Source organism: Xenopus tropicalis, chromosome 2 (genome assembly GCF_000004195.4).
Source record: "Xenopus tropicalis strain Nigerian chromosome 2, UCB_Xtro_10.0, whole genome shotgun sequence".
Classification (NCBI taxonomy): Eukaryota; Metazoa; Chordata; class Amphibia; order Anura; family Pipidae; genus Xenopus; species Xenopus tropicalis.
Genome location: NC_030678.2, coordinates 47,996,654 through 48,010,555, shown reverse-complemented (window position 1 = coordinate 48,010,555; position 13,902 = coordinate 47,996,654). Strand labels below are relative to the sequence as shown.

The 13,902-nt window shown below is 37.6% G+C and overlaps 1 protein-coding gene across 1 annotated transcript; it reads left to right on the top strand.

Moving 5' to 3' along the window:
* Nucleotides 1-5,629: 5,629 nt before the first annotated feature.
* LOC100494858 (protein kinase C delta type) lies at nucleotides 5,630-13,056 on the top strand. Its single transcript, XM_018091872.2, has 10 exons — nucleotides 5,630-6,017; nucleotides 7,172-7,278; nucleotides 7,799-7,966; nucleotides 8,866-8,957; nucleotides 9,743-9,805; nucleotides 10,016-10,154; nucleotides 10,695-10,886; nucleotides 11,240-11,368; nucleotides 11,835-12,152; nucleotides 12,899-13,056. The coding sequence occupies exons 1-9, from the start codon at nucleotides 5,696-5,698 to the stop codon at nucleotides 11,946-11,948; spliced, it is 1,326 nt and encodes a 441-aa protein (XP_017947361.2). The 5' UTR covers nucleotides 5,630-5,695; the 3' UTR covers nucleotides 11,949-12,152; nucleotides 12,899-13,056.
* Nucleotides 13,057-13,902: the final 846 nt, after the last annotated feature.

The window sequence follows — 13,902 nt, the reverse complement described above, 5'->3', positions numbered from 1 at the left end:
TTTCGCGCAAGTCGTAATGGCTACGAAAAACTCGCGTTTTTTCTCGCAAATCGTAAAGACGCCGAAAAAATCGCAAAAAATACGAAAAAGTCGCAAAATGTTCGTTTTCCAATCGGAATTTTTCCAATTCGGATTCGAATTCGTGTCTTAGTAAATCAGCCCCTTGGTCTCGGTTCAGGAGTGAGGCATTATGGGAACTTTCTTTACACAGCTCAGCGTTTTTTCTTCCTGTTTGGCTTCTGATCATCTTAACAGGAGAAATACTTAGGGCACTATTAAGACAACTGAAGGTATGCCTGCAGCTTGAGATTAACTCATTGGTAGCCTTTCCTTCTCCTTTAAAGTGATACCCATGAGGGTATATTAAAGGAACAGTAACACTAAAAAATAAAAATGTTTTAAAATAATTAAAATATAGTGTACTGTTGCCCTGCACTGGTAAAAGTTGCGTGTTTGCTTCAGAAAGACTACTATAGTTAATAGAAATAGCTGTTGTGTAGCCATGGGGGCAGCCATTTAAATTGAAAAAAGGAGAAAAGGCACAGGTTACATAAGAAGATACCAGATAAACTGTGTAGAATACAATGGGAATCTATGCTACTTATCTGTTATCTGCTTAGTAACCTGTGCCTTTTCTCCTTTTTTCAATTTAAATGGCTGCCCCCATGGCTACACAGCAGGGTATTTATATAAACTGTAGTAGGGTTTATGAAGAAAACACACAACTTTTACAAGTGCAGAGCAATAGTATATAAGATATTAATTATTTTTATACACATTCATTTTTTGGTGTTACTGTTCCTTTAATGCAATAGACATCTGAGAGATACACATATTAATGCTGATATTCGACCTATAAAATGAAAAAGAAGAATATTCTTGAGCCACCCAAAAATCAGTACTTTCCCCTGCTTATGTTATGCTAACAGCAATAACATCACAAAGGGTCATATTTTACATGCCCACAAAATTTTTACCTGCAGTTCCTCTTATGTGGCCAGTCTGATTAAGTGCCCTTCTGGCTTGGCCTGTGTCAGTGAGACAACTCAGAAAATGAAAGATAATTCAAAGAACACAAATCAAACATGTGTTGTGGGCACATTAATTTACCCACTCCATCATTTTGTTGACCAAAAACATGCAGTTAGCTAGCTTAGACACCACGTAATTGATGATGTTGAACCTTTAAGGTGAGTGGGAGATTGGGTATAATTTAGATAAAGCTAGAGAAGAAGTGGATTAACTTTCTTGGTATGCTGAGTCCCAGTGGGTTAAACTGGGAATATATTACTGTATAACTACTGTATAATACTATTAATGTAGTCGTATTATAAGTCATTTTGCTCAGTTTGTACTACTTGAGTAATAGCGTAATTCTTTTAGCGTATGGCGGCTCCTTGGGATGATTGATCTTGTCACATATATACATTCAGGGCGTTGTACCTCACGTGGGAGGTGGACCTTACTTAACCCCTCCCCTGAATACACCTATTTTAGGAAGTGTGTTACACAAGTGTTTAGGTTTGAGAAATGTCTTGGGAGTAAGACTGAAACATTGCCTAGTCTTTATTACAAACAAAATACCTTTTCTCTTACAGGTGTCTGTGGGACACAAAGACCATGGGGTATAGCATCCACCACAAGAAGGCCGTTTCATTGATTTAAAGTGCGGCAGCATGACTTCTTCTGGACTATACGGTTCACTTGGCAGAAGGTACGCAGCTTTCATCCATGCTACAAGAAGTGTTTGGCACAGTGTACCATTTCTTGGTTTCTCTGGTGAAGGGGCTTTGTGCATATTCCCTAAACAGTGATATTTATTTTCGACGTGGGGTTTTGGGAATTTTTAATTTAGATTACAACACAGGTTCATGCATCTTAGTAGATCAAAGACAGGAGGTTGCATTCACAATGCCCCATGCAGTGTGTAAAGTACAAAAAAGGACATAATCATCCAATTTTTGTAATAGCCGTATTTGGGAGTGCAGAGACCTGTGGGCTAATTTTTTAGTTAATTTATTGCTGCCTGTGTTAGCTGCCCTAGATTCAAAAGGGTCGGGTGAGGTTTAGGCAGGTAGGCGGGCAGTAAGGACAGAGCTTGGGTGTGCCTCCTAGGGTGCATTCTACCTGTCACCACTTTCTCATAGAGATACATGGGAAACACACTGCCTAAATCAGAAGAGGTAGTTACAGGTACCCCTACACAGGAAGCAGGAAGCTGAATACCGCTTAATTTTTTTTATGCCTGGCAAGATGTTCCCATATATGGAATATATGCCTACAGGAATAGCAGTTTAGAAATACAGAGGGATTTATGCAAGTATGCCCAAGTGTAACCTGGCCAGGCATAGTTGGAACATGCTTAAGATTATTGTGGTAGTAAATTATATTAAAAGCTGTGCACATACAGGCAGAAAAGGCAGAAGCCTACAGTGCAGTGCAAAGGGGAGCTATGCATATACCTCTTCTTTATGCCTAACCCTAGTCTGTGCCCTTAAGTTCAGCTCCAGATGTATCTGGAAAGTGTGCCTCCACGGCCCACTCACTTGGCCCCCACGGTTGTCACTCCGCATGCACATGTGTCACACACCTGCTCGCTGGAGGGGGTGAGGCGAGGCTGTATAGGGCGCCTGTCCACCATGTCCTGCCACTGCCTGTGATCCAAAAGTGTTTCTTCTTTATCAATTTAACCATTATGAGCTCTTGTCTACGTTCTGACTTCTGACTCAATTTTACTTACTCAATATTGGCAGCATTATCCTCATCCTAATTTCCTAATTTCTGCTGAGATTTTGCACATCCATCTTCTGTCCTGGGGCCTCCTTCTGATTCTATTCTTATCCTCGGGAGGGTAATTCTCTCTTCAGGGGTACAGGGGCAACTAGGCTCAATTCACACTATACTACAGTACCAATAATATGTCTGACAATTTTTGATGTTACTCAGTCAGCTACATCAGGCTAATACCCCAGGTCCTAAATGCATTGACATGTTCCCTTTGCCCTGTTTACTTTGCAGTGTTTTAAAACATTGTGAATTCTCTGTATTATTAGTAATTCAAGAGGAATATTACACATATAACACATTAATGTATGAACATCAATTTGAGCATACAAATGAAATTAATGGCCTCCAATTAAGTTCAATATCTAGTGATAAAGGATTTCCCACACGCATGTGGCCTGTTGATTTCACATCTAAAATATAAGAAAGCCCTTTGGGCCATAATCCCTATAGCTTGGCACCCAGTGGCCTTAAAAAGGGATTTCTTTTCTTTGTTTTCCGTAATTGTTGTTGTCTTTAACACTGCCTGTATATAAAAATGTTTTTGCCTTTCTGAGGTTTTCCTTCCTGTCACCCCTTTTAGATCATTATTGGACAACATACAAAATTGCATTGGCTTTATATGTAGAGTTTTCCTGCCTTCTCAGTTATGTTTCAGTTTGGTTATAATATGTTAATAAGAGAAAGGTACTTCACTAACGTGTCAATGCAGTATCTCCCTTAAGCTTAATATGTATTTCTATGCATTCCTTAACAACTACGCTAGTAACAGATGAAGGCTTCCTGGTGGGTATTTTAGCATTTGGTGAGCATAGAGAAGCTGCCTCTTGGACCTCACTACTTTAGATTACCACTAAACTACATGTACGCCACAGAGTGTACTGTAACCCAGCTAGGCTGCACCAGATATTCCTCAGAATTTCCCAGGTGTTGTGTTGAGCAGGCTATATTATTACACATGGTATTGCACTGTACAACGTTAATTACATACTGGACTAAGATCCTAGAAAAACTTGATTCGGTCTTGGAGTTGGAAATCCCTAGAACCTGATCCTTGAACCTCGATCCTCTATTGGGTAAGGACTTGCTTACAAAATTCCAGCACTTGTTTGTTAACAAATGTTTAATGCTTAATGGCTCTCTGAAGTTAACTACCTGTGTGCACTGGAAAGCTTGATATTTAAAATTAAGGATCCAGCACAAAACAGAAAGAGATTTGTGGCAAACAGTAAGAACTTTTTACTTAAACAAAGAGTTCCCTTGCTTTCCTTATAGATGGGGATGGAGCTAATAAGGTAGTACTATTGCTGGCTGCATTGTAAATTGTGAATATATTGATAAGTGTAACTTTATTCTGTTTGCTGCAATGTACTACAGGTATGAGACCCGTTATCCAGAATGCTTGGAACCTGGGATTTTCTGGATAAGGGGTCTTTCCGTAATTCGGATGTCCTACCTTAAATCTGCTAATAAAATTATTTAAACAGTAGTTAAACCCAATAGGATTGTTTTGGCTCCAATAAGGATTCATTATATCTTAGTTGGGATCAAGTACAAGGTACTGTTTTATTATTAGAAAGAAAAAGGAAACCATTTTTAAAAATGTTAATTATTTAATTAAAATGGAGTCTATGGGAGACGGACTTTCTGTAATTCGGAACTTTATAGATAATGGGTTTCCGGATAAGGGGTCCATACCTGTGCTTCTGTTTAGAAGAAGCTTTCACTATTGATTCATGTGCATTTATATGAAAGTCTCTATATATCTATGCTGTCTCTGTTGTTCAAACATTTAAATAAAGCCAAAGTTAAAAAAAAAATGTGTGTGTTCTTTTACTCTCTACCACCACTTTTGTTGTTATTGTGGTAACAGAGAAAGACTGTTTGGAATTACCTGCTTTCTGATCTGAATTATATATTATAATTTCCTTTTCATTTTTTTTTAATACTGTGTTTTTTCCTTGTGTGGGGGGCAGAATTTTGATTCACTTGCAAGAATTAAGTGTTGTAGTTTGCTCTGATACAGTACTAAAAGGCTTAATAGCGCATTGTGTGTGAACAACAGTCATTTTAACAGGCAAATGGGTATGGCTGTGTGTGCTAATAGTGTCATTTAAACTTACTTTAGTAACTTTGTATATACATACGTACACCTGTAAATGTTTGATCTATAATACATAACATACATACACGTTACTACTGGAATGGGTTGCTTCATTGTTACATTTGCAGCATAGAAGGCTATTCCCGCATTGCTTTCTATTGCATGGAGTTCCATGGTTTCAGGCAATGAGTTCCTGACAAGTACTTGAGCAAAGATGATCAGGCTATTTACCTGAAAACAATGGGGTTTAAATTCAGACATAACAATATCCTCATCTGCATATTGGACAAGCCTTATAATTCTCTCCTCATCATTAAATGACACATTCCCCTTTATGTTGAAGATGGCCAGAATGTAAACAACCTGTCAGTTATTTCATGTTATTTCACTTGCATTATTTGCATTCCAATGCTCTCCTCCCTGGAATTTAGAATGCTATCTGATTTTTGGAATCAAAATAATATGAAAATAACAAAGCCTACATTATGACAAATTCTTTACTGTTAAACTGCTTCACATGAAGTTAAAATTCTTCTTTAAAGCTGTTAAGATGGGCTGTGGCGCCCAGGCAATGCCCTGCTTTTTCTAATGTCCACATGTCTCACTGCTGGTGGTCACATGCTGCTCTTAAAGAAACTGTTGATTGTCTCTTGCTACTCTTAACTGTCCCTCGAATGGTTCAGCCCAACTGTCATTTTGGTAAGGGAGAAGGAGAGACCGTGACAGAGCTGATGCTGAGAAAAGAGACAAATTGAGAAAGAAAAGGTGCAAAATTAGAAGAAAATTCATAAAGGAAGGAAGATCAACATGGAGGAGAGCAAGAGAAGGATTTTGACCCCAAAGGAGAAAGAAATTCAGCAATATGTAAGCTGTGTAGAGGAGAAGGAGGATAAGATCAAGAAAGGGAGTCAAGAGGTGGTTGTAAGGAGCAAAACCCATGTAGAAGAGAAGACCAGCGTTGAAGAAAAGAAGAAAAGGAAGCATACTGAAGAAAACCTAGATAATAAGAAGAAGATCAAATTAGATGATAAAGAAAGTCTTCAGGGAGGAGTTCATGGACTGCGTGAGGAGCAGAAGGATAAGAAGAGGAAGACTAAAAGACCAAGGAGCCCAGAAGATCCGTTAGAAGGTAAGGGAGATAATCTGCAAACATTATTTTTTGTATTCATTTTTTGCCTACTATTTATTTGCTAATATACATAGTCAACATAGTTAATATATTCCCCCAAGTTACATTGATAGTCTTTCTTGGTTGGAGATACCCCTGTTAATCCAGAAATGTACTAGCGAGTGGCAGTTAATTAGGCAGTGAATACAGTGGCTTACTTTTTACCCAAGGCCAGTGTTTTGTTTATGTTAAAACTGTACTGGCTAGGGGTACTTTCCCTCTGAGCACCGCACAGCAGTCTTGAGTGCTTTTCCTAGTGGTCCCTTGTGCCAGGCATGCATATTATAATAAGCTCCCATGTATCCAATGCACTGGTTCAGGCCAAGAGAATATGCAATTTACTACATTTTCACAGTGAAAAATCACCAGTGTGATTTCACTTTCAATGTTCTTTAAATTCATCTATAAATTATGGGAGCTGCTTGTATCTTCTTTACTATTTTCAGAATGGTTTCTAGACATGCTTTGTTAACCTACTACCTTAATTTTGTGATGGATGATTACATGGATATGATGCCTGGGAAATAATGCTCTGCTTTATTCATACAAAACTTTGTTTCTGAGGCGTGGATTTTCACCATGTAGTTTGTTACTGTGGGTGACAAAACATCCTAAATCACTTTTTTGGTAAGGGTTTCCAGAAGGGTCTTACCATTAGTTGTTAGGATTTTTCAGAGAGTATTGGGAGAAATAGGAATCTTGTCACAATACAAAATATTCACTTTTGCCTAAACATATAAAATTCTGCAGGAAACCCTTTAAACTAATTGAAATTCTTCAGACAGACATTGAGAAATATGCCTAAAATCCTAATGCTACAGTGTAACCCCACTGCAAAAATCCTACAGTAAAACTGGTTTCTTTCTGACAGTAGTCCAATTAAAAGAGGCAACCTGCATAAGAGAGATTTTTTTATGTGTAACAAAAAAGTTCTTTTCTGGAAGCATAGCTAAGATTCATGGTTATGCAGATATCTAGATATATTTATGGAAGTGTGCTCTTGTAACTATTGAATTTGTTTCAATAAGATAGCTAAGATTCATGGTTATGCAGATATCTAGATATATTTATGGAAGTGTGCTTTTGTAACTATTGAATTTGTTTCATCCCAAAAGGTGGAAGCGGATATAAAAAACCCTGTCTGGATGTCAAAAGACCAGCCCCCCTGGATATAGAGAGCTACAGATTCCATAAAGATCTCGGAAGAGGCAGCTTTGGCCGGGTGAGTGGGGCCTCCCATTCAGGAAACTTCTATTTGTATTGTGCTATTAAAATAAATCAGAAAATGCAAGGGAGAATCAAAGATTTAGCATATAACAGGGCCATGTTTGTCAGAAGGTGAATAGAATTTCACCACAGGTCGACAGAGGGAAATTCTTCCAAACTGTCTTTACTTGGTTGGGATTTTTAGATTAACATTTATCAAAAAGTGAACTCTCACTGCTGCCATTGTTAAATATGACTTTAAAATCCCATACAAATAGGGTGTGGCAAAATTTTCCTCTGGTGACTTGTGTGATCTATTTCAACTATTTATTAATATACTCAATGTGTGTAAATACTCTGTTAAAACAATCCTAACAATATTTATGTGAAAGTGATAAATAGTAAATAACCAATAGTGTCCCTAGTTGGCCCTTCCTTATGCAACAAACATGGCCCTTCTGGGTACTAGTCTTTAAGCCAATTATCATATTTGCAGCTTTCAAGAAACCTTGTGATATTTTTCTCTCCATTCTTAGGTGATGTTGGCAACCTTTGCCCCGAAGAAACAACTTGTGGCAATCAAGATCATCTCCAAAAAAACCAACAAGAGCAACTACGAGAACATCAAGAAAGAAGCTCGACTCTTGAAGATGGCCAACAGTTGCCCCTTTTTGTGTCATTCGTACGCAGCCTTCCAATCAGAGGTAAAGCCTACAGTTTGTGTTGCATCATAATCTGTTTTATTAGAATTCTCTCTTCCTTTGGTCAGCCTTATACACATAACACATCCTGTGCTCAGCTAATTCTTACATATCCTATGATATATAATGGATCATTAATAATGTCCAGGACAGGGTGCAAACCGACATTGTTTTGGCTCAAGTGCACCCTACCTGTGCCTTTATTCTATTTGCTTTCATTTGACCTGAGTATCTATTTTGATGTAGTTATGCATAATAACCAAATGCAGTGAAAAGCATAACTGCCTCCATTTAAACAGTATTTAGAGAAGAATACTTGTGTATGTCCATGATGCTATATAGCAGGCCTTAGAAGTAAAATGCACATTTGCAAGCTTTGTTACATTATGCGCAAGGCATGGGGGGTGCATGAATACAAAGGGCTCTGACATTAATGCATCTCTTGAACCTACTCTGTGTGTGGGGTAACAGGGATGAATGAGATCTAAATGTGACTGCACACACAGGGTGGATATTGGCAAGAAAATACATGAGCATCCCATGTGCATAGTGAAAGATAGATTACATTCATGCCTGTTATTACACACATGAGGCAACATCTGCATATTCTCCACCAGCAAAAATGCATCATATGACAGTAGTCTAATATGGTTTCTTGGCATCACGTTTTGAACTGAGACAATTTGCACCCAGATTGGCACCAGCAATACACAAATACAATGTGCTTATGGTGAATCCTATTAAACCATAAAGGGGTGCAGCTTCAGTGACTTAAGAAAAGAAATGGTATGAAGAGCAGAGCCCAGCAACACTCAGTCTCTGCTTCTTATACTTTTGTGCTTTGCTGTTCTGTGTCATGTATTCCTATATCTTACCAGTCCTTTATTTGTCACTATAACCAGATTCAAGCTTTCTTTGTGCTTGAGTATGCCAGCGGGGGATCGTTATACAAAATGATATCCAGGAAAGGAAAACTACCAATGGAGAGAGTCAAGTAAGTCTTAATATCCTTAAGTCAGAGCATTATAGGCTAATAGAGAAAGTATATAATGCAAACTACAATATAAGAGTTAAGTTTGGTTGAAGCTGCAAACTCTATGAATTTTCCTTCTAGTTACACATTTAGGCTCATTTACAAAGTGCACAAAATAACATAGATTTTCACTTTTCTACCCTGCATACACTTTACACTTGGGACACAGGTCCTTGCACAATAAAGTTTGAACAGCACTCCATATTCCAATCTTCTTAAAATTGCCTTTATTCACATAATTGGCACAGACCAGTATCACAATGTTTCAGGTCTACATTGACCCTTTGTCAAGCTATAATGCAGAGCAAGTACCTGCGCTTTTACATGAATACAGTGCTGCCTGCATTTGGCAGAGCTCTACCCATGAGGGTCAAGCAGGAGGGAGGCACATATGCATCTACCTCCTGTCACCCTACCTGGCCCCTACCTTGCATATCATTCAGACACATAAATCAGAGAGCACTGGTAGACACAGGGTATAGCAGAGCCATGTACTTGCTGCCTGCCATAAGAGGAATTATGGTTAGATGGTGGCTGAATACCCTGCCATAAACTACTGCAGCCTGGTGCAGTTTATAAAGTAGTGGAGCACCAGCCCTGGGTATGAGGTATGTGATTAAAGTTACACTGCAACTGACTATTTTTCCTTACCCTTTAATGTCAGCTTTAGCAAATATTATGTTAAAAAAGAATTACAAAACCATATGAAGTGTGTATGAAATAAAGATAACTATTTTGTTTTAAAGGTTCTACACTGCAGAGATTGTGATCGGACTCCAGTTTCTGCATTCGAATGGCATCGTTCATTGGTCTGTAAAATCTAAGTTCATTTCTCTAGAATATTGTATTATGCCTAGTTTACATTTATAGTCACTGATAGCAGTTAAGTTCTACGTGTAAAGGACGGGTGAAGTAATAAAATATGTGCTTTACTTATTCAAGCACCCCTGCCCATCTCAACTCTTTTCGTTTCAGGTATCACATACCACATTAATTGTTTCTTATTGTATATCTTGCAGTGATCTCAAGCCTGATAACATCTTGGTGGATATGGACGGACACATTAAGATCTGTGATTTTGGCCTCTCTGCTGAAGGACTGTTTGGCGAAAAGATGATCTGCAGATTGTCAGGAACCCCAGGCTACCGGGCCCCAGAGGTAAAAAAAAAACCCAAAACTTTTTCATGCATTCACAATTTATATACAATAGCATAAAGTTTAGCAAAGTGATTTTGCTCAAACAGGATGTGTAAATACCTAGACATGTAAAATCAAGTTGGAACAACTGTAAAGTAGTAACAACTAAAGCCAGACTTGGTAACTTTCTATTACACTTTTAGACACTCTGTGTGCTATAGTGATGCAGAATAACCTCAATGCAGTGCAAAGCATAACTGCCTCCATTAAAAAACTATTTAAAGAAAAATACTTGCATTAATATGAAGGTTTGCAAGCTTTTACATAAGGTGTAAGGTACATATATAGCTCTAGGGGGAATGGAGGAGTAGTAGGGGAGGCACAGCTTGGAGGTTATTTTGGTGGACATTTGGGGAAAATGCTTATTTGTTATTCTTTATACATTTGTTTAGATGTGTTTTCTGATGAATATAGAATTTAAGTGTTTGTAATTAATGGGGCATTATACATAGCGTTTTTTCTGCAATAAAAATGTAACAATTTCTTTTTTTTTTCTTGAAGGTTTTGATAATGAATGACTACAATGCAGGGGCTGACTGGTGGTCATTCGGCGTGATCATGTACGAAATGGCCACAGGCAACCTACCATTTGCCCCATCAGTCAGTGCTCTGAGGGAGGTTTCCACCATTAAGTCCTCAAAACCTGATTATCCAAGCCACATGAGCCAGGAAATGCTGGACCTCCTGTCAAAAGTAAGTAAGAGTAATTAAACAACGGGAAACAGAATACTAGATTGTTTATAAATACAAAGTTTTTGTTATGTTGCAAAACTTACATCTTCAGTACCTGTTGTACTTAAAGGGGATGTTTATCTACTTACACTCTGTTGAGTTTGGTTATCAGTTGGGAGTATCCCAGACAGACCTATTATTAATATTTTGTCTTATCTTGAGATATTGTGAACAATGTCACCAGCCTCTTTCCCAGGTAACTATTAGATTTACTTAGAGGGCTGCATACAAATTCAGGTCTTTAGTTGGATATGCCTCTGTCAGTGGGAGGTGCTTAACATAACATATCAGATATTAAGTGTTTTTTTTATTAGCTTCTGGAGATAGACCAAAACAAGCGCTTAGGAGTGAAAGGAAACATCAGGGAGCACCCATTCTATGCTACAATCAAGTGGAAAAGAATGGAAAAGAGAAGAGTGAAGACCCCTTTCCGGCCAAAAAAGGTAAGTACATGGCTGGCAGGGCAATAGGATACTTCTGTCACATTCACATTTCAGTCTCATCGCTGCTCCTCATTTAATCATCCAACATAAAAGTAGGGGAGGGCAGACATAGGAAGGAAAGGGTATGCCCTTTAACAGAAATTTCTCTTATAATGAAGTAGGGGTGAGTTGATAACTTCAAAAACCTACTTGGTGACCTATTTCATGTGGGGTTTTATAGATTTGGTATTCAAGGTTTAGCTCTTTTTAGTTTAGTTTAGTGTTTCTTGTCCAACTCTTAAAAGAGATGGAAGTTAATGGCTGTTTCAAGCCTCCATCACTCTATTTTTATCCTCATCTGCCAGGATGTAGGTGACATTAGGGCTGAGATTATATGGGACCCCTTTTAGAATCAGCAATAATTTAGGTAATTTCTTATCTTCATGCTTCACAGAAATTATAATATAACAAAGTGTTTTTTCCTTAGCCATCAGCAGGTGAGTTACCAGCGATTTCACCAGGATTTCCTGCTGATAGCTCCAAGAGAGAGAAGGTAGAAGAACTCTCCTATGTGGCCTCCACCTGGAATTGCCAGGAGTAAGGCATTCTTCTGTGCTCATGTGGTCCAACATCATTACTGCTCGGATAGCCAGTGACCATGCCATCATACCATCAGTGGCATCTATTAACATCAGGTCTGCCTGCATTATAAATTTGCAACTGTCTACAGCAAGTGTCCAACCACCTAGTCAGGCACCCCATTGGATCCTTCTACAAACAACAAGAGGCAACTTGAGTCAAAGTGGTGAGTGAATGTAAATAAAAGCCAAAAAATTATGGTTTAATAATTTAAATTGGATCAGATATAGAATTGGATCAAATATAGAAGAAGCAATAAGTCAAACAATGGTTATTTTTAGGAATAAAACAGAAGATTAAAAACTGATGCTAGGCTATGTAATGATAAAAGACAGATGGTCTATATATAAGGCATTGCATGGGTGAGGGGAAATGGTATAAGTGAATTACATTATTTTCATTAATAAGTTTGACCCAAATTGCACTTACAGTATAGTAGAATATAAAAGGCATGTCAGAGTCTTGGGACCTGCTATGTATTTCCCTCTAATCATTTTATGGGATTGAATAGTTCCTACTAATAAAATATACAATCCCATTTGAGATATGATTGGGGTAAAAAATACATAACATGAAAATATACAGTTCTCCATCTATATTATAATTGTACTGCACAGGCTTTTACACAATTGTTCTCATGGCAACATTCTATATAGATAAAAATGAGAGTGAGGAAAAAACTTAATTATATAATGCAGCAAATATATACAGGTATGGGATCTATTATCTTAGAAACATAGGTTCCTGGATAAGGGATCTTTCTTTAACTTAGAGCACCATATGTTAAGGCTACTATTGAATGTCATACATTGAAAACCTTATAGGATTTAATGAGAAACTTAATTTAGCATACATATAACAGCAACTTTTCTCTGTAACCATTTTGTCTTTTATTCATTTTTTATTGTTTAGGCAGGTAAGTACCCCTTCTCTATAAGGGCCTACATCTTCCTTGACCATCAGAGATGAATTTCATCTTCATCCTAAAGGGAGCAAGGTTGGTATAAAGTTTTTCTTAATTTTTATAGTATTATAAGATATATAGGATAAAAAAAATGTGAAAAAAAAAATCAATATATAGAATATTAGATCATATAAAATATGATGTATAGAGTCGTATAAGAGTTTATAAATAATTTATAAGTATGGGGGGGGATGTATGGAATAAATTGTTAAAAATGTTGGGTTACTTAATGTATTGTATTGTGTTGTATTATTTAATGTATTGTATTGTATATGTATAATGTATTGTATTCTGCAGTAAGTATGAATGGAAATGGTGTGAGAATGTGAATAGGGTTCCCCACTGCACCAATTTAGAAGATGAGCACAGCTCACCTTTTCAGTTGGCTGCAAATTGATTTTAAATCTCTTTTAAAATGTATAAGACCCGTATGAGGAGGTTGGTATCCTTTTTGTTTGTTATGCCCAATAGAAAGTAATGCAGCAGATATAGTCCCTTCTTTAAAAAATAAGCCAAATAGTGCTGTGAAAGTGTTTGGTGAATGATTTAGGGAAGCTAAAGGTTAAGGAGCAAAGTAATATTACCAGACTAGGAAAGCCGTATGGCCCAAAATGCTGCCTAGTCACAACCTCCTCCTTCCACACCCCACCCTAAGCCATATATTTAGAGACAAATCCTAAAAAAAAAAGCCTATAATAATCTTTCGTCCAGGCCTTTTAGATAATAAAAGGCTACTGGAATAACCTTAGTACAATGTTGATCCAGGGACTTGTCCGATTGCCGTTTTGGAGTCAGGAAGGAATTTTCCCCCATCTAAAGCAAATTGGCATGGCTACAGATCGGGTTTTTGCCTTCCTCTGGATCAGCATGAAATTAGGTAAATTTAATCTAATGGACACACTCACCCTCATTAACTATGTAACAGTGTCCTTAATCCAGTGATAGGAACCAA

What these genes read in the sequence shown, in the direction of transcription:
- LOC100494858 (XM_018091872.2), top strand. Translation starts at nt 5,696, where the DNA reads ATGGAGGAGAGCAAGAGAAGGATTTTGACCCCAAAGGAGAAAGAAATT. An exon ending in CCCAGAAGATCCGTTAGAAG is followed by an intron (nt 6,018 to 7,171) that starts GTAAGGGAGATA and finishes TCATCCCAAAAG; the next exon opens with GTGGAAGCGGATATAAAAAA. An exon ending in GAAGAGGCAGCTTTGGCCGG is followed by an intron (nt 7,279 to 7,798) that starts GTGAGTGGGGCC and finishes CTCCATTCTTAG; the next exon opens with GTGATGTTGGCAACCTTTGC.